Below are 19,997 nucleotides of genomic sequence, written 5' to 3'. Positions count from 1 at the left end.
GACTTATTTAAATTTTCTTGAAAAGAGTGTATGCCTGCCTTATTATTATTGGAGTGGATTTGGTGTTTGGATTTGGACCGTGCCGTTCGGCGGTCGGTGGAATGGTACTCTGACAGCCTGTAATGCTAGCAACTGCCCAACTGCAGCTGCTCTAACCTGACCAATTATATGCAGACACGTGTCGAAAGACTTCCGTGCCATGGTGGCTATTTGGTGCACGGGAACGCGTCTGGCGCGCGTTTGCTCATTCATCATTCATTTGTTGTTATATAAATCGCAAAATATGTATTAAAAAAACTTTAATATTTATAAATGTTAATTATGATGAAATTTAAATTTATTCAATAACTGATGTGTGGTTAATATTTAAATAAGTAAGATTCGAATTTAAGATTTTATTTTATTGTTTCATCGTTAATGATAAAATTATATTTCGAAAAAATGGATTTTAAATTCAACTTTTCAAATAGAAAATTAAATCCTAATATGTCATTTAATTTATTTTTAAAGTATGCAGAATATTGCATACTCTATCTATATGTCAAAATTTTAAGGCAAAAACTTGTGTGAGACGGTTTCACGGGTCGTATTTGTGAGACGGATATTTTATTCGGGTCATCCATGAAAAAATATTACTTTTTATGCTAAAAATATTAATTTTTATTGTGAATATGGGTAGGGTTGACCCGTCTCACAGATTAAGATCCGTCAAATTTTAATATTAAAGATGGTGACACCAGATACAGATATATTTATTTACGACCTTGCTTTAACATGTTAAAATTGATATGGAAGTATCACTGCATCGCATAAATGAAACAGGAAATTGTCCTTAAAAATATTTATTTTGCATTATTAGAAAAACCATGAATTAATTTATTTTTATCGAGCTTCATTTTTCGGACGCCTTATTAATTATCACATCGACCACTAAAATGTTAGCATGCCTGTTTACAAGTTCCAATCGAATAGAATGGAAAAAATGTTAGTTCGACGACCTTGGTTTTTTAGAAGAATTCATGTTAAGTCAATCCCTTACTACAAGTAATGTGTACTAATTATTGAAACAAAATGAAATAAATCACATATTTTTTGAGTTGAAAATTGAAAATTGATATACATGGACGACAGACAAATAGCAACAAAAACATATGGAACAGGCAATATAAAATCAAATACGGCGAGTGGAGCCCGGAATGGGCTGAAAGTCAAACGAAAATCGAGGACTCGAATCACGTGAGATTCTGCCAGGCTGTGGTGGGTCCCGTATTACGTGGAAGCCGTTGAAGTCATCCCCAAACTGGTTAAATTATTAATGGCCAAAATACACCTTTTGCAATTGCCTACAGCCGATCGTAGCCGTTGATTCCCTCGGCCTACGTGAGGATTCTAACCCCTCCCACAGCTGTCAGTGCAGGGGACGCAAAGTAGTCAAAAAGCGGTGGCTCCCAACTTGACGTTTTCTTGGTTTTTCTTTTGAAATCGCTTTTTTCCATTGCGATGACAGCTTTGTCTTCACTGTCATGTTTTAAACATTTGAATTATACTTTATTTTCATCCTTCTTGCACCCTAAATTCATCATGTTTCCGATTTTCACCCCAAAATATTTTACAATATACGTCGATTTTCACCCCAAAATATATCACAAGGTTTAGGTCATGGTAACAGCCGAGTAAAACAGAGTTTTGACCCGAATATCTCCGTTCTAGATTTGAGATCTTGTTTTCACGTGACCTTTGAATTATCGACGTATATTAAAATATTTTGATTAAAAACATTTAATATACCGAGTTCTTCAAAAGATCGGAAGAAAAATCACTATCATGTATGTAGATTTTTGAATGACAAAAACTTGTGTGAGACGGTCTCACGAGTCGTATTTTGTAAGATGAATCTCATATTTAGGTCATTCATGAAAAAATATTATTTTTTATGTTAATAGTATGACTTTTCTATCGTGAATATCAGTAGGGTTGACCTGTCTCACAGAGAAAGATTCGAGATAACGTCTCACAAGAAACCTACGCTTTTTGAATATATTTATAATCCATTCTCACATCCTCTTAAATCTAATTTGATTGTAATGAAAAAAAGATTGAAATAAACTCCGTAGGAAAACAAACGACTATTGATCATGAGTGACAATTGATGTTTCCCCTACTCGTAAGAGAAATAAATAAAGAAAGTTTTGTAGGCTTCCGAATCTTTCTTTTAACCATGGAGTTTTAATCTCCATTCAAAGAATCCTTTGTAAGATAACACTGAAAGCAAATAAAATTCAGAAACATTAATTTTTGATCCTTAATTTGTTATCTTAATGTTGAAGAAACATCGTTCATTGTTGTACGGGCAGAGGACAATATCAGAAAAATTGCCCCCCCAATCATTAAACTTTGAATCTAGACTAACAGACATATTACTCTCCACCTCCATTCAATGAACCTAAATATTGGTTTAACCACACGGTTAATTTACTTTGTTACATTAATTAAAGTTTTCCAAATAATGCTGTCTGTCCTGATTTGTCATCTTATCCGCAGGGACAAAACATAGCCAGTTTACGACAACTTCCATCCGCAGGTACAAAATCCCAAATTTGTTTAGCCAACCAGTGACCTCATCCGCTGCTTGGTATTCACAAGTATTCATTTCATTCTGTCTCATCTATAATATGTTCGGATTCATCAATTGACTCTGTCACATTAATCTTTCTTGTCTCGAGAGTTGTCCAAATAAGTAAAACAATGTGAATATATGATCCACTGTCTCAGAGTACGATTTTCATTATCAATACTTTTTTAGTTGAACATGTCGTACATAAATTGATCAATGCAATCTATCTGACTATTGAGTTAGTCCGGTGATTTACATTATGTACATTATGATATATGCTATGTAGGTAATATATTTGACATAGGTAAATTATTATAGCATATTATAGATATGATGGACGAGGATCTCATAATTTGACATTGTATCTTCCTTAAGATTCACACAAGATCATGTCTTTATATCACAAAATAATTAATTGAAACTTTAGTCGATGTCGTTCCCCAGGATACACCACAAACTGACAAGACTTTTTAAATAAATAAATAAATGCTCAAATTTATGCCCTAAATTGGCGTCATATTTAATCTCACCAATTTGGAAAATATCCTAATATTTTTATTCAAAGTATATAATCGATTCATTTAATATGGCTCTCGCCACATCAGTAAAGATTGCTCCAAATTAATTTTTAAAAAATAAATGAAATAAGAAATTTATTATATATAATACAATATAATATAATATCCATGATTCACACCTAGCTACATTACACAAGGCAGTTTCGAGGAACTAACCTGCTGTATGTATTCTACCTTTGGCCTAAAAAACCAATACCCCCCAAAATGCATGCATCCTTTTACTATATAAACTCCTCACTCTGTGTTCTTCCACTTGTTCTACTCACCACTAAAACATATATTTAATCAACCAACAAAATACTTTCGGACATGGAGAGGTTTAACCGGTGTTCATCGACGAGTTCTTCTTCCTCGGACTCATCATCGGACTCATACGGGAACAAGACTCTGCCAGATGGCGACAAGTCCGAGAGGATTAAAGGTCCCTGGAGTGCGGAGGAAGACAAGATTTTGACCAGATTGGTCGAACGCTATGGACCACGAAACTGGTCTTTGATCAGCAAATACATAAAGGGAAGGTCAGGGAAATCTTGCCGGCTGAGGTGGTGCAACCAGCTCAGCCCAGATGTGGAGCATCGGCCCTTCTCACCCATGGAGGACGAGACCATCTTGGAGGCTCACGAAAAGTACGGGAACCGCTGGGCCACCATCGCGCGGCTCCTCCCTGGTCGGACCGATAATGCTGTAAAGAACCACTGGAATTCGACTTTGAAGAGGAGATATCTGCAGAAACAGAAACAGAGCATGGGTGAGGCGAAGGAAGTTGAAAGGAATATGGCCGGTTCTGCAAGCTACGGTTTTGACGAATATGATCCCATGACGGCGTTGTCGTTAGCGCCACCGGGTATGGGAGGAGGCGCTGCGATGGAAGAGAATAGAGCGGGGATGGAGAGCATGCCGGTGGGGTTTTGGGATGTGATGAGGAATGTGATTGCTAGGGAGGTGAGGGAGTACGTTTCGTCTTCATTCACGGAGGCTAATTCTTCAAGATTTCAATAATAGTCACCCTGTTGATTTAATTAATTAATTAATTACGGTCATAAATTGGATTTCCGTTGTTTGGGTTTATTAATTTGTTAATTTTCTGTTAACATAATGTTTTGCATCAAATAATATTCTTAAGAAATTATGAATGAACGATTTAACAGTTAACTCGAAGACTTCCCACTCCATTATAAAACTATTCACGTGCAAATCGCAACGTGCGACAATTTTCAGACCTGGGAAGGTTTGTCTCGTACACATGCTTAAAATTTTTCTGTATCCGTATTCATGAAGTTGTGTATTTCACTTGAAAGGAGTCATCGATTGTATATAAAAAAAATTTATATGGTTGATTCTTCACTCATCGAATGGTTTATGAGATATTGATGAAAGAAATTAATCAGAATGTTGATTATTTATATATTTTTTTTAAAAAAAATCACAAATTATATATAAAAGATCTGATTTTGATTGGACGGACGTGTAGCTAGCTAGCTTTAAGTTCAATGTGGTGTGATAATTGGTGGTGGTAGATGGGAATGTGACAACAAACACCATGTCGTTCGTAGGTAGAAAAAACACGTTTAATATCATATCAAAGGGGAATTTACGTACTTTACTCTTTATTTATCATCATGTCGGCATATGAAATCAACATTATTTCTGGATTTGGACATTAAACTATGCCTACACCACATTCTAAACGTGTATGAGAAAATATGGACGTTGTTTGTCCACCACACTACTTTGTCATTATTATTTATTCGGGGTGGGGAAGACTCGAATCCGTGTCTTTCTCGTATCAGTGAGAGTACGGTGTCACTAAATCAAATTGGTTTAGGCGGACTTTTTTGTTTTCCGTATGTTGAGTTTTATATTGATATTAGATTAGGAATATATTCACTCATTTTTACGATGAGAATGAAGTGTGTGATGGAATTGAAGTACAATAAAAATTCAATTGAAACTAATTATGTACTAAGCCGTGTCATACTGTACTAAACGTGAATTTCACGTGTTAATGTTGTCATGATTAAGCAAATTGATCGGTTGCGATTGGGCCTGATATTTTGGCCAAAAGTAAGATAAAAATAACCCAATTTGTAATATAGGGCTATGCATGGGCGTTTTGGCCCTTTATCAAATGACCCAATAAGCCCAAGCTTCTAGTTAAATTATTATTTATCTAACCCAATGCCACGGCCCAAAGAGAGAGGTTTTTGTGCCCTGAAGAGCAAGGTGAGCCGAAGCAGAGAGCATTTGCAAGTGGAAACGAGGCCACGGTTCTTGAGTTTTATTCACCAAAGTGTAGCCTGTGCAATTCCTTTCTCAATTTTGTCATTGAAGTTGAGAACAGGAATTCTGATTGGCTTAATTTTGTCATGGCTGATGCTGAAAATGATAAGTGGTTTCCCGAGGTAATAATCTTTATAGTGTAAATTTCACGGCTTAAGATTCTTCACCATTTTTAGATGCAAATGAGGAACATGTTCCTAGTGCGAATTAGTGTACACGGGGCAAAAAAGTTGCTTTTTTTTTTTTTTGGGAACAGCCATTTCTGGCTGCGTCTTGTTTTGCTCCTCTAGAATGGGTAACTGTTGGTTAGCTAAATATTGGGTGTTAGAGTTCAGGTCAACTGCAATGAATAGCTGCTTTTCTGATAACTTTTTAGGAAAAAGGATGCTTGTGTTAAAATATATATAATGATGCTAGAGTCCGTAACCAAGGAATCAAGATTTAGGCTTTATCTCCTCTAACTTCGATCATCCAGTATATATTTTTGCAGCTTTTTTATATATAGGTGCTTATTTGCATCTGAAATTCGTGGAATCGTTCTCTTTACTGTTTTGGTTTGAGAAGGTGAAGCCGTGAAATTTGTGGAATCGTTCTCACTTTCTTGAACTGGAATCTGATCTGTAAACGTGCGGAAAATAATTTGGGCACACATTTGGATTCGCTGCATGGCATCAAATGACATGGAAGAGGATGATTTTGGGTTCTCGAGAAACTACTTTTTAGCTAAAGAACTACGCAACTCGGGTAAAAAATCTGCGCGCAAAGTTTCAGATATCAATCTCGTGGACGAACAGGTCTTTTGTTTAATTTCATGTTGAGCTGGCTGACACAAATATTGTTGACCTACCATGTCATTTATTCTGAGATTTGAATAAACCACATAAAAGAATTAGAATTTCTATTATGTTTGCAGGAGCTAAGAGAAGCATATGCTAACATTGATGAGAAGCACGAGAAAGAAATTAGTAATTTAGTACACAGTTATAAGGATTCGTACAAAGAATGGGTTTTTGTATTGAGGTACTCTCACTAGATTTTGATATCTCCTGCTTTTCCAAAGTTGTGGCATTTTTCTTGAGGGTGCTTCCTTTTCGAATATTTGAGTATAATAACCCAAACCTCTCTACTTCTCTATAAAAGATGTGGATTTGGGCTTTTGATGTATGGGTTTGGGTCAAAGAAAGCATTGATAGAGGATTTCGCATCAACAACGTTGAGGGATTATTCTGTTATTGTAATCAATGGATATCTTCAATCAGTCAATCTCAAACAGGTATGGATTTTAATCTCAGAATTTTTGTATCAGCCATCGTTCGGGTACTTGTTCTTTCACAACTTGTTTGTCATAACTTGTGATCATAATAAGATACTCAGCTTCTAGTTCCTTATGTAGTGACTATAAACATCTGTAGAAATGTTCGGGTACTTGTTCTTTCACAACTTGTTTGTCATAACTTGTGATCATAATAAGATACTCAGCTTCTAGTTCCTTATGTAGTGACTATAAACATCTGTAGAAATGCAAAGATTTTAATCAAGAAAATTCATACGATGGTGTAGACAAAATCAGTTTCCTTTTGATGCTCACCAGTTCATTGATGTGCAATATGTAGGCTGTGGCAACTTTAGCTGAACTCCTGTGGGATCAATTGAAAATGCTGCAAAAAAATACTTTGGGAAAGCATCCTGAGAACAAGCAACCATTTAATACTCGCTCCATGGATGACCTTATTTCATTTCTCGATGGACCACATTTAGGAAGTGATGAATGCTTTGTGTGTATCATAGTTAACAATATAGATGGACCTGGCCTTCGTGATTCCGAGACTCAACAATATCTTGCGAGGATTGCAGGTTGTTCTCATATCCGTATGGTTGCTTCCATTGATCATGTGAATGCACCTCTCTGTAAGTTCATCTGATCATTACTAGTTATCTAGTACTAGATAGTTTTGCCATGGCTGCGGACATGTGACTTTTCTTTACCTTATTGAGAGCTTCAAACTTAATGGCTTACTTGAGTTTCTGCAGTCGTTTATTTTTGGTTCCAGCTGTTTTGTAGAAAGTTTCATAGTCAGGTTGCTAGAGGGTTTCTCTTTCAATGCTATGTGAAAGTCTATATTCACTGAGAAATTGTTTTGATCCCTGAATTTTAATTCTGGTATCTTTTTCCTAATACCAAAACCAATATAAAGCCTGTTTTTGAAAAAAAAAAAAAACCATTATAAAGCCAGTGACTGAACATAAAATCAGTCCATTGGTGTAGCAGTTGGTTTCACAGGAGTTGAGCATTAAATCTGGAGTCTGGGTCATATTGGGGTGTATGAAGGTGAAAAGAAAACCAAGGAAGCAAATTATGATTCATTAGGGTTTTTTGTTTGTCAACATTCTATTATGTACATATCATGTGAGTCCCTCTTCTAAGTATATTATAATTCTTTTTCCAGTGTGGGACAAAAAAATGGTTCAAACACAGTTCAATTGGTACTGGTTCCATGTTCCTACTTATGCACCTTACAAGGTTGAAGGAATGTTTTTCCCTTTGATACTCGCACACAGTGGCAGTGCGCAAAATGTGAAGACTGCTTCAATAGTCTTACAGAGTTTAACACCCAATGCTCAGAGCGTTTTTAAAGTTTTGGCCAACCATCAGCTGTCCCATCCTGATGAAGAAGGCAAGTGTTCACATCAAACATATGTTTAATTGAAATGTCATTTTTTCCTTATCAAACCAATAATTGTTTGTTCCTCTTCCCAGGGATGCCGTTCAATAATCTTTACACAATATGTCGTGAACGCTTTATAGTGAGCAGTCAAATTACTCTGAATGCTCATTTGACAGAATTCAAAGACCATGAATTGGTCAAAAATAAAAGAAATTCAGATGGTGAAGATTGCTTATACATTCCTCTCACAAGTGAAGCACTTGAAAAACTCGTTAAAGAGATGAGCTAATAAAAGTTCCTTGGCAATTTTCATGACCATCAAATTGGATCCGGAATTTTAGACACCAGGATATGAGTAGTGATCCAGTATCATTCTGAAGGAGTTTCAAGTCTTGAAGCACTGTGCTTTTGTGCTGGATGAAGTCATGCTTTCGATCAAAACTGCATTATTTGCACCGATTTCCATAATACTGTATTGTATTAATCATCATATAAGGACTTTTTTGGGTGCTTTGAAATCTAATGTTGTAGAAGGACTTCTATTGATTAGATGTACGACTTCTCCCCCAAAATGCTTACCTTAGTTAGCATGATTGAGCATACATCAAACTCTTTCAAGTATTGTTCGATTCATACATTCCGCAGTATCGTTCTATTGAGGCACGTGTCTTACTGGTTTGTGTCTTGCTATCCCTTGATCTTTACAAAATCTGTAAACTCATATTCAAGGTGCTCTAGTTCATTATTAGTTCTCAGTGTCTTAAATCTCTTCCCGGTTTGATTTTTCTACCTAAGCTTTCCATTGTTTAAAAATTTTATATGCCTCATCTTTTTTTTGCTTCATATGTAAACCCAAACTTCTCTAAAGAAATCGACAATGAAGGTTATAAAGTATCTGGATCCAATTTAGAGTTTTAACTTTAGCTGGTCCCCGAATATCTGAATGAATGTAATAAAGTATCTGGATCCAATTTAGAGTTTTAACTTTTGATATTTCATGCCGTGAATGTGGTCTTGAGGAAAAAGAACGTGTTCATGTTGTGGACCACTGATTGTGATCCTTTAAAATATGCTGTTGAAGCTAAGGTTGTGAAATTCGAGTCTTGAGCCGTGAAGTATGTTTTGGTGACTACTTATCATTAAGGTGTGAAACAGAATAATTAGATATATGTCTCTTACCCTTAGCAAATGATATTCTGGGATGTATTTTCTAAGAAGATAAATGTCTCTCTGGAATGATATTTTGCAATATGATGTCTGTTTCTTGGGGCAACTTTTGGCCAAAATTTATTATTTTTCGAGTTTGTTAGCGATCTTTTTTTTGTAATTTGTTTAGGCTAGAATAAAATCTTTTTCTTCCAGTAACTATTGTTTAATTATTTTTGTGAACAAAATCTTTGAGGTTCACTACCTGTAAATTTATCTTGGTTCTGAGGACTTTTGGATGAATTTCTATTAAATATACTATCCTTTGCTTAATTGAATTTAAACTGTCTTTTATTTTTTAATAGAGTCAGCCTTTGCTTATGAAGAAATTTCTCCTCTGTTGGGTATTGAGTAGTCTGTTTGTTTTATATTATCTTGATTGCTTCATTACTCTGTGTTCGCTTCATGCAGCTGCTCCACTATGACATCAAGTACGTCCCATGCTTTGTCTTACTAGATGAAAATGGGAGAATGCACTTGCAAAAACTGGTGTCCCCAACAGTAGATTCCAATGATTGCAGGTGTTTCCCATCTTCTCAAAATGAAACGCCCTCTTCACAATCATTAGAGATGAAGCCTTTATAAGTCAGATTAACATTGAACTTACAGCAGAACTCAGGAAATACAAGAATTTGCTTTTGATGTCGGAAGTACTTCCTACATTCAGTTGCTGGATGATGACTGTGGTTCATCTCTTTGTTCATTCTCTTCATTTGTTTGGTATCTGAAAATTCTCATTTTCCGCTAGGTTCTCAACTTTCACCAACCTTCTGTTAAACTAGTTATGGAAGTGAGGGAAGAATTGTTTTTGGGTCGCAGGACTCATAGCTGCAGTTTATATTGTTAGGCAGGGGATATATCAAATGTTCTCTTCACTATTGTTGAATGAGTTTGTGCAGATATCATTGAATTCTGATCCGGCAGCAAGATAATGAGGTAATGACTATAAAATTCTAAGATCAAATTTACAAACAATCTTATCTGTTTGAGCAAAGCAACTCATGTATTACAATATAGACTTGATTCAATGTTTTAACATTGAGAAATTTTAACAAAGTTAGAAAGAATACATGCAAGGGGGAACCTGAATACGAATGATGGGGAAAAGGAATAGCTAATAATTTCTGGCCGTTGATTGCAGTGCTTATTATTTTTTTCTTTCTGCCATTTTTGGTATTAGATTACTGAGGTTTCTCCTCCATGGAAAAACAGATACGCTGTCGATCCCAGGTCTCAAAAGCGAATTGTTTTGAATGTTTGAAGGGCTTGTAATATTTGAACCACGATTTAGGTCTGGTGAAGATATACCAGAAAGGACTTCAAGCGTTGAACGAGGAGACAAATTAGATGCAACTCCAGTTTCTATGGATTCAGTAAAAGAATGTCGGTTTTTGTCACCAAAACTGTAATCAGATTTCAGTTCAAGAAAACCAAGTTATTCAACTGTCTGCAAAACAAAAGAGCGGGATGAAACATACCAGTTAAGTGGCAGTTTCCCTTGCTGTATCCTTGGAGCCGATGATGGCTGGACCGCATCCTTGTTCCGTTTAGTCCAGCCACTTGGACTCTGTATATCCTGAATGATACAGCTCACTTTAAAATTTTGAGTTTCAGACAAAAAAGAGAAGTCATAAGGGAAATTTCAACAAGAACTTGTGATTTCATATTCAGGTATAGAATCCATGGTTTAGTTCGTGTGTGTGTGAATCTTACAGGTACTCTCATCCCTGAAAATTCTTGAGGAAACCCTCCAACATTATTCTGATCCTGGGAGCTTCGTAAGAAAGGATGCTCGAGCAGCTTAACCGCCGATGGTCGATCTTCAGGTTTTCTCTGAAAACACCATTGCAGGAAATCCTTCCCTTCTGCGGACAGTGCTTCCGGTATGGGTGGTGTTTTGTTCAATACATTGAACATTGCTTGTACCTGCCACCAAAACGTACTTCACGACTCAAGACTCGAATTTCACAACCTTAGCTTCAACAGCATATTTTAAAGGATCACATAGTGATCCGACATGAACACGTTCGTTTTCCTCAAGACCACATTCACGGCATGAAATATCAAAACTTGTTTGATATCGCTTTCACACCTGATAGGACAAAATGTGAATTTGAGTTCCACTCTCGGGTTTGTGGTCTGATAATTTTCTTGCGTGCAGATTGAGGTGATTCAACTACTTACACCATTATGTTCACTCCAAGGAGGATTTCCTGTCAGCATCTCAATGACGGTACAACCAATGCTCCATATGTCCACTCCGTAGGCCAGTTCTGGATTAGCATCTTTTCGCATCACAGCCTGTAGTACCTGCGAGACTCATTTCATCAAATATTTGGAAATTTAGGTCAGCAAGAAGGCAGTGAGAGTATCCTAAACGGGACTTGATATACCTCTGGAGCCATCCAATGTGGGGTACCCTTCAATGAAAGTTCAATATGGTGCCCTGTAAGCTAGAAGAACAAACAAGAGCCACAAACAGGTCACTATAATTCATTAGAAGCTTGAAAACAAGTTAAATTTTAAGTTATGAAAGCTTACATGTTTTGCCAATCCAAAATCAGCAAGCTTCACGACACCAGATGTATCCACAAGTAAGTTTGCCCCTTTAATGTCCCTGTTTTAGTCATATAGAAACTTCAGGATTATTCAAAATTTAGAATACCCAAGTCCTAAACTAACCGTCACCTGTGTATCATCTTTGAGCCATGCAAGTAAGCCAATCCTGAAAGCATGTGACGGGTGAAATTGCGAACAATACTTTCAGTCATAGTCCCACAATGTTCACGAACATATTTATTTATCGATCCAGGGTGAACGTACTCCAAATATATGCACAATCGGTCCTCAATCTACAGAAATTACATCTTCTCGGTCAATTTGTTTGTTGAGTCTGAGTAACTAGAGAAGCATCGAGGAACTGATATTTGCTTACAATTTCACAACCGTAGTATTGGACTATGTTTGGATGCTTCAACTCCCTGAGAAATTTGATCTCCTGATTCCCAGAAACAGATTAGATAATACATAACATCTGTAGTAATATATATATATATATATATATATATATATATATATAAAATAGTAAGAAGATGATCTCATAACCTGCTCCAACTGCCTCACGCATTCTGCACATATAGGGTCATCTGGAATAATCTCAACTTCCTTCATCGCACATGTCGCTCCAGTTTCACTACGGAAACAAAGCCAAACAAACGTAAAGCAAGTGAATCAAAATATCACAGTAAAAAAAAAACCATTTATATATATATTTTTGAAACCACAATATTTTTTACGCATACCAGTGAGTTGCAACATAAACAGTCCCATATGTTCCCCGGCCTATGGGTCGTCCCCTCTGCCACTGCCCTTTACCTGACAAGCTATCTAATTTATTCATGCTATGCCGAGTAGAAGGTGGTGGCCTTGATACTGCTGGTGGAAGAGGCAGCGCATGAACATTTGCATTATTGTGTGAATGAAGTAAAACGCCCTCACGACTTCTTGAGTTCTCGGCATCAGATGAGTTCTGAAATGGAGAGTGGTCGAGGATTGCAGATATTCTGTCAGAAGTGGAAGCCTCTAAAGCTGATGAGACATAAAACGAGGGGTGGAAAAGATCCACGGTTTTATGTCTTTGTCGGCTCGGTATGGGAGTAGAGTAACCACTGCTCGGAGCACTTCTTGCAGGGAAATGTATTCGGAAGTCGTCGTTTTGTGCAGTATCGACATTTAGGTGTTGACGCAACCCTCTTCGACGATAAGTTGGAGAAATGCGTGATCTTCTTATGGCAAAATCATCTGTGGTTTTTCCTAGATTTTGATGTGAACTATGTCTGCAAGATGAAGATTATTGGAATACTTTTATGCTTCTATATAATCGTTGAAATTTTAATACTCCGACTGCTTGAGAACTCGAAACGTGAATCCTTAATTCACTCTTCATTTTCTCCCCAATGCATGTACCAAATATACCTTCAAGCTTTATTCTTTTTCACAGGCATGGGGTCGGGTCTACAACAGTCGCCTCAACATACCTTGCTTTCTTGGCCTTTGATTGGAAGCAAATGGTATGATCGTATTCTCACCCGATTTAACTCAAGATTTAAATCCTTGTTTCTAATGTTTATTTTATTAAAAATTGATATTTATCTGAAGCTTATTTCCATAATAAATAGCTAAAATCATATTTTTTCACCTTCTCTCAAGCTCCAAGTCAAGACTCGGTTTTAATTAATAATAACTGTAATGTTTGTGCTAGTAAAATCAAATCAAGCACATGCCCATTCCCAGAACCAATCTCTAAATATCATGCAATCCAATCAAAAAATATTCAAGACAAAAAAAGTCAGACCTGGCAGCTGAAGAGCCATGCAAACCATCATTCTGCCTAGACTGAAAAGCCACTTCAGGAAGGGGAAGCGGTTGCGGGATGGCTGAGTTGGACCAGTGACTGAAACCGCCGTGGGGCGTCCGTGGCTGCAACTCTGAAGCAGGAGAAACAGGGCACGACTGAGAGCCATCAAGACTGCTGCTCCTGCCCTGCCCCACTTCATCATCCCTCAAATATCTCAATTTCCTTTGTCGGTTCAGCTTCTTATTCTGATCACAAGTACTGCTCGAGTTCTTGAGCATATCATTTGAGCTTTTGCTCTTGCTCTTCAATGAAGGATTTGCAGGAGAAGTAGAAGAAGATGATGAAGTAGACGATGAAAACGCACTCCAAAGAGAAGGCATGGTTACACTGAATTTGAATCTTTCTTGAATTAGTTAAAAGTCTAGAAGAGCAAAATCCCGCAGGATAACGAAATGTTGAATGGGGAAGAGAGGAAAACAAGGTCAAACTCTATATCATTTCTTCACATGCACATTCAGTAAACATTTGGAGTCAAAAACACGCTCAAAGTTTGTGATTTTTTGTTTGAGACCAATCAAAGTCAATGGTGAGGAATTAAAAGATTGTGTGTGTTTTTTTTTCCTTTTAATGAAATTTCGTTGGAGAGGCCAAGGTTGACAAAATGTTGCCGTGTGGGACTTGCCCTTGTACGCAAAACGTACTATTAACATGAAGAAATTAAACACGAGGATAGATAAACTTCATATATTATCCAACAATAAATAAACTTAGGCTATATTTGGTGTATATGATAGGATAACTAATTGAATTGATGACAAAACTTAAGGTAATGATATATAATTGGATTCTCAATCCTCCCAAAACAATGAGATGTCTTTTCACCCATATGAGTTTTTTTTATCATGACCTTCTTGATTAATTGGACCAATAAAAAATGAGACAAACATGAGTTTAATAATCTATCATTTGCTTATCACGCATACCAAACATACCCTTATAATATTATTAAACTAGGCAGTAGTAATATAATTAATTATTTTTTACGAATCAATATAAATAATCAAAATTATAAATATATATCATAGTTTTTTTTAAAAAAATAAGAATTTATCTTCACTTAATTGTTTTAAAATTATCAAATTTAATTAGATATCATCTTCAATTGTTTTTATTATATAATTTGATAACTTTTTTAGTCGATGAAATCGTATGTGAAACTGTTTCATCAAATTACAAGAAGAAATTACGAAACATCGATGTTATATTTTTTTAATGACATGAAAATGATGGTCACTATCATTCAATATGCAATGAGTAAACTCTCGAAGTAACTCAGTAACCTGCAAATCATGTTATATAGATAAACCACACTTCGCGGGTAATGATTTTTGCATATTTTTAAATTTTAAATTGATTAATGAATTTTCATGAATTGAATAAATATATTATTCTTTTTGGTTAAAATTTAAATTGATTAATGATTTTTTTTTTGGGAGTTGGGGGAGGGATTAATGACTTTCTATGCTGAGCAATTTGTGTCTTATTATTTTACGTATAACATTAGATAATAGTATATTTTACTCTTTCCCTAACGTTTTGGTTGGTTCATAATTATACCCAACAATCACCTACCAAGTTAATTGTTTATTTCATATTTAATTAATTAAATTGAAATATAAATATGAATCATAAGTTGATTAAAATTATTTATTTGTTTCAAAATATTGATTATTAATTTCTAAAAATGAAATTTATATTTTGTCCAACACAATATCTAAAGTTTATTATCAGCTTATATGTATAAACAAAACTCATACGAGACAATCTAAATGGTCAATTTTATTAGATAGATTTCTGATCCGATCTAACTAATGAAAAAATATTACTTTTATATTAAAAATATTAATTTTTCGTGATATTTATGAATTTGATCGACTCGACTCATGGATATAGACCTGTGAGACCGTTTGATAAGAGACATATATATATATATATATATTAATAAAATATTAAGACTTATGAACGGTTCTCGAATTATCGAATAAAATTATTTTGACTCGAGTTCGACTAAATAAAAACTCGAACATGTTAGAGTTCGATAAATTCGAATACAAATCAAATAATTTATCGATCCGAATCGAAAGATTCGCGAACAAGCTCTATTCACTTACCTTCCTAGTTTTGGTGATGGTTTTCTTAAAATAAAATAGTAAACTACTCATCTCAGTATATTATAAAAATTGGAAAAAATTGTATGATCATCGACGTACAGTGCTTAATGTCCTACTTGCTAAACTAATTAATCCGTTGCACGATAAGATTTTATACATAAAACAGTATTTTTTAACTTCTTTTTTAAAATTTAAAAATTAAACTCTCTTTGTTACTGCCACGTGTGCAGTACTTTTAATTTTAAATATATCAAAATCACATTTAAAAACAAAACTTATTATAAGAAACGATATTTAATTAATTCGGTAGAACATTAGTACAAGAGTAGGTCTCTTGTAAGACGGTCTCACGAATATTTATCTGTGAGACGGGTCAACGCTTCAGTGATGACACAAATAAGATATTCGTCTCACAAAATACGATCTGTGAGATTGTCTCACACAAGTTTTTGCCTTAGTACAATTCATCCTTAATCATTGTGTGATGAATAATCTTATTTAAAAATGTATTTTCAAGTCTCGTAAACATCAACGACACTTTAGATTACTAGTTTGCAAATAGAGTGATTACGAGCACAACAAACGACTAATGCATACATATTAAATTTTTTTATGTTAAATAATATTTGTGTGAATTAATTATATTAAAATATAAATTACAATAATAAATTTATCTAAAAATTCAAAAATACAATGATATTTTCAGAGGAAGATATATCTTATTATTAGTCGATATTTGGTCCATTTTTCTTCAATTTATATAATTATATTTTATTATATGTTATCCCATACAAATAAAATGTCATTTACTTGGTATGAATAATGTGAAACCATTTACAGGAATTGTGGGAAAAAATGAAGCACGAGTGCACTGCACGTACATTGGATGCTGCTAATTTTCTAATCAACGTGGCAGTAAGATTGGGTCACGGAAACGGAAGTTGGTGAAGACATTGACCAAGGAATGCACGCATAATTGGAGGTTTGAAAACTTTTTCTTCCCTTTTAATTATTTAAAAATCTTGGATTTGTGATTTACTCACCCAAAAAATGATTAAAACATAATTAATCAAACATTTGTTGCGGGAACAAACTCGACCATTTCAATAGCCATCGCAAAATTTTAATGAAAATTGATCATTCAATTAACACCCAAGTTTCTGAAATGAGCCTGCTGAGTTTTGGCAACTTTCTTAATGAAATTGAATCCCACTTGCATTGTACTCCGTTTCACTCGCACCACTTTTCTTCAACTCAAGATATTCTAACATACTCCAATGGAAGGGCATGGATATGAAAAATCTTTATTACAGAACAAAACAATTCACCGAAAGAAAATAAAAGTTCAACACATCAGTATCCATTTCAAGTTCATCATGTGTATCAGAAGAGAAGAGCACAGAACGTGATCACCAGTATAAAAACAGCTGGGTACAAACATACATGTCACTCGCAACGTATCAAGATCCTGGTAAAAGTTAAGTAGAAACCATCGCGCATGTTCATCAACAAACTCGTAACTAAAGGTCCAAACAGTGCATATATAGTCTGTGTACCGGCCTCCATCTTTTTACTAACCAGCTAAAGGATTCATAACTTGCCCAACAAACAACACCACTCCCGTTACATCTTCTCGTATAACAAACAAGAACGGATGGTCAGCCACAAAGTCCAACTTCTCATTCATCACCAATGCCCGTAGTGCAACAACACCAGCAGTAGCAGCTGCAGCTTCTGTACCTTCCTCATTCACCTCAATAAATGACTTGTGGAAAATGCTTGAAACGTAAAGATTTTGGCTGACCGGGGAATCCACCATCTCGGTGAGGCCATCACCAGTAAAGGGTAACACGAGCCCTTGTCCTTTGAAAATTTCAGATGCCTCAAAACCAAAATCTATTTTGAATTTCGGAATGCGAAAATCACCAACTTCTACTCTTTGATATGGAAGGTGATGTTCTATGAATCCAGACGTGGAACCAAATTTCTCTAACAAAGTGAGAATCCCATCCTTGGCATCCGGAAGAAAGAAATACATCGTGAATTTACGTTTATCTTCACCTTGTTTGTAGGATAGCGCCGAAACTTTAAAACCATCAAACTCGCGTATGTACTGCTTCTTCTTGCTGGTCATGAATGGCACCTGAACTGAGCTGCCGTCTTGGAGGAAAAACTCATCCTCTTTTGTTTTTGACGCATCAAATTTTTCATTCCAGGCTCCTTTAAAGTACACTGCATTTGTAAAGATGAGCCTTGTAGAAGCATCAACTGAACCGGGTGGAAGAATTTCCTTAATCAGGCCATTTGTTTCCTTGCTAGCCCATGTATTCACCTCATTTGTTACCTCGACAGCCTTCAGAAATTTCAAGGACAAAAGTGATGATTAGCACATACCAAAATTCAATTTCTTCAAACTATATACAACAAAATTATATTTATTAGCAATTTGATTTCTCTGATCTGCATCTGTGGCCTCTTAACAATGCATATAAGCACCATTTTTTAAACATGTTTGGTAGCATTCAACCAACTAGTGGAAAATGACGATATAATTTCTAGCAGACAATGGGCTTGGAATTGCATACTTAGTCATCAAACAATTATATTGTAGTTAAAAAGCAGCTAGCTTAAGCTTTAGCTCTATGAACGAGGCTCACTAATGCGCAGAAACCTGAATGTTGTGAGTGAAAAACATAAAATAGTAAATGCGCTAGGATAATATATAAAAGTGGACCTCCAAAATATGCTAAATGAACACCAAATTAATATACTCATTTTGATCACATGCATGCATTCAACAGAAACTCAAGCAAGCAACATTGATCAGCAAAGTTCAGTGATTATTTGAAACTCTTCATCCAACCCCAAGGAGCTGCAACTCTTTGTTCTCTCTACTTCTATAAATAAATTGCAGAGTCATTGAACTATAACTATAAGGCTGAGCAATTATTCTTTTAGCAAAGATGGTTTTCAGACCACCAACTTGTCAGTAGCATTGAGCCATTATCTTGTCTTTTGCCTGGTTATGACCATAGAACTATGAAGTTGGAAAAACAATAAATGCGTTCAAAGACCAGTACTCGAATCCTTGCTTTGCTTAAAAGGAAATGTTAAGAATCAAGAATCCTCGAGGACATAGAATTTGGCCAGAAAAACGCATGAATGAGTGATCCCTGTGGTAGAAGGGTTCCGTATTAAATTACACCATCATTATTCAAATCCTACATGAAAAATTACACCATGGAGTCTTCAGTTGTTCATATAAATAATTTTTGTTCCATTACAGATTCCAGACATACAATTTAGTTTGATTGCCTTGGTCAGCAACAATTATATCATGCATACGCAGTCCTCGATTTGTAAATATTCCGCGAACTGATATATATTTCGTTCCTAAGTTCAAGCAAATCCACCACCATTGCCAAACAAATTAACCTGAACTTAAATCCAAATATTTAGTGCATCGCAAAATCAAACAAATGGCTCCAAGAATTTGGATCTCTACACACAAGTTTTAATTAACAGTTCTACAAATCCAAATCAACAATGAAGAAAAAGAAAAAAACCAACCTTGGTCTGGAAATCAGCGTGTCTAGAAACAGCCTTGTAAACGTTATCTACAATTTCCTTGAAATCGGGCTTAAATTTAAGACTCTGATCAACCCAAACACCGTTAGCCAAAGACAGCAGGGGCCCACCAAGCGGCCCACCGTCGGCGAACAAAAGACTCACAAGCTGTGACGATAAGGAATTAAGGTCTTCCGCTGATTTTGTCTTGAGAAATCCCAGTAACTGATCTCTGGTCGGGCCATTTGACCCGGCGGTAATCAAGCCCAAAACAACATGAATTGACAGCGGAGAGAACACAAGGTTGGCGACCTTGGCTTCGGCCGAGATCACGTGCTTCGCCAGAGACAAAGAAACGTCAGTTTGGTTGAGGATTGATTCTCGCAGATCCATAGTTCGCTTGTTGAAGGTGTTTCCTTGCAGAGAGAAAATTAAGTTACTCGAAGACGAAGGTGAAAATGGACTTCTTAGATGTTAAGTAGCTGTCGATCAACAGTGACAGGAATCAATTCGAGCTAATGTGGAAGAAGCAGGATTCAAGCAAGGGATTGGTTCTTG

General features: G+C 35.7%; 4 protein-coding genes and 1 long non-coding RNA gene across 7 annotated transcripts; 3 read left to right on the top strand and 2 right to left on the bottom strand.

Moving 5' to 3' along the window:
- The first annotated feature begins 3,230 nt into the window (after nucleotides 1–3,230).
- LOC142525546 (uncharacterized) lies at nucleotides 3,231–4,260 on the top strand. The gene has a single exon (XM_075629858.1). It carries the CDS (start codon nucleotides 3,502–3,504, stop codon nucleotides 4,189–4,191), a length of 690 nt encoding a protein of 229 aa, XP_075485973.1. The 5' UTR covers nucleotides 3,231–3,501; the 3' UTR covers nucleotides 4,192–4,260.
- A 1,116-nt stretch (nucleotides 4,261–5,376) lies between these two features.
- LOC142523616 (origin of replication complex subunit 2) lies at nucleotides 5,377–10,217 on the top strand. 2 transcript variants are annotated; one of them, XR_012814776.1, is made up of 9 exons: nucleotides 5,377–5,594; nucleotides 6,037–6,266; nucleotides 6,386–6,492; nucleotides 6,613–6,745; nucleotides 7,086–7,380; nucleotides 7,920–8,147; nucleotides 8,231–8,813; nucleotides 9,756–10,064; nucleotides 10,164–10,217. XR_012814776.1 is itself a non-coding variant. In XM_075627317.1 (7 exons), the coding sequence occupies exons 2-7, from the start codon at nucleotides 6,138–6,140 to the stop codon at nucleotides 8,425–8,427; spliced, it is 1,089 nt and encodes a 362-aa protein (XP_075483432.1). In that variant the 5' UTR covers nucleotides 5,377–5,594; nucleotides 6,037–6,137; the 3' UTR covers nucleotides 8,428–8,884. The 2 variants fall into 2 exon arrangements, 1 of the variants encoding a protein (XP_075483432.1); XM_075627317.1 differs by lacking the exons at nucleotides 9,756–10,064; nucleotides 10,164–10,217 and having other exon boundaries at nucleotides 8,231–8,884.
- A 52-nt stretch (nucleotides 10,218–10,269) lies between these two features.
- LOC142523615 (mitogen-activated protein kinase kinase kinase 5-like) lies at nucleotides 10,270–14,337 on the bottom strand. Of its 2 annotated transcripts, none has more exons than XM_075627315.1 (11): nucleotides 13,699–14,336; nucleotides 12,647–13,180; nucleotides 12,450–12,537; nucleotides 12,280–12,342; nucleotides 12,033–12,196; nucleotides 11,886–11,961; nucleotides 11,738–11,797; nucleotides 11,529–11,654; nucleotides 11,058–11,270; nucleotides 10,823–10,920; nucleotides 10,270–10,747 (listed from the first exon to the last, which is right to left on the bottom strand). In XM_075627315.1, exons 1-11 carry the CDS (start codon nucleotides 14,079–14,081, stop codon nucleotides 10,492–10,494), a joined length of 2,061 nt encoding a protein of 686 aa, XP_075483430.1. In that variant the 5' UTR covers nucleotides 14,082–14,336; the 3' UTR covers nucleotides 10,270–10,491. The 2 variants fall into 2 exon arrangements, with proteins under 2 accessions (XP_075483430.1, XP_075483431.1); XM_075627316.1 differs by having other exon boundaries at nucleotides 10,569–10,706; nucleotides 13,699–14,337.
- Nucleotides 11,088–12,899, top strand: LOC142523617 (uncharacterized). Its single transcript, XR_012814777.1, has 4 exons — nucleotides 11,088–11,227; nucleotides 11,506–11,577; nucleotides 11,692–11,938; nucleotides 12,759–12,899. It is a non-coding gene; the product is annotated as an uncharacterized LOC142523617 (long non-coding RNA).
- A 2,827-nt stretch (nucleotides 14,338–17,164) lies between the features above and the next one.
- Nucleotides 17,165–19,997, bottom strand: LOC142524445 (serpin-ZX-like). The gene is made up of 2 exons (XM_075628449.1): nucleotides 19,443–19,997; nucleotides 17,165–18,225 (listed from the first exon to the last, which is right to left on the bottom strand). The coding sequence occupies exons 1-2, from the start codon at nucleotides 19,830–19,832 to the stop codon at nucleotides 17,446–17,448; spliced, it is 1,170 nt and encodes a 389-aa protein (XP_075484564.1). The 5' UTR covers nucleotides 19,833–19,997; the 3' UTR covers nucleotides 17,165–17,445.

The sequence above is a fragment of the Primulina tabacum genome, chromosome 14, assembly GCF_025594145.1.
Source record: "Primulina tabacum isolate GXHZ01 chromosome 14, ASM2559414v2, whole genome shotgun sequence".
NCBI classification, from domain to species: domain Eukaryota; kingdom Viridiplantae; phylum Streptophyta; class Magnoliopsida; order Lamiales; family Gesneriaceae; genus Primulina; species Primulina tabacum.
Note: the sequence above shows the minus strand (reverse complement) of the source record. Positions and strands in the feature narration are given on the sequence as shown.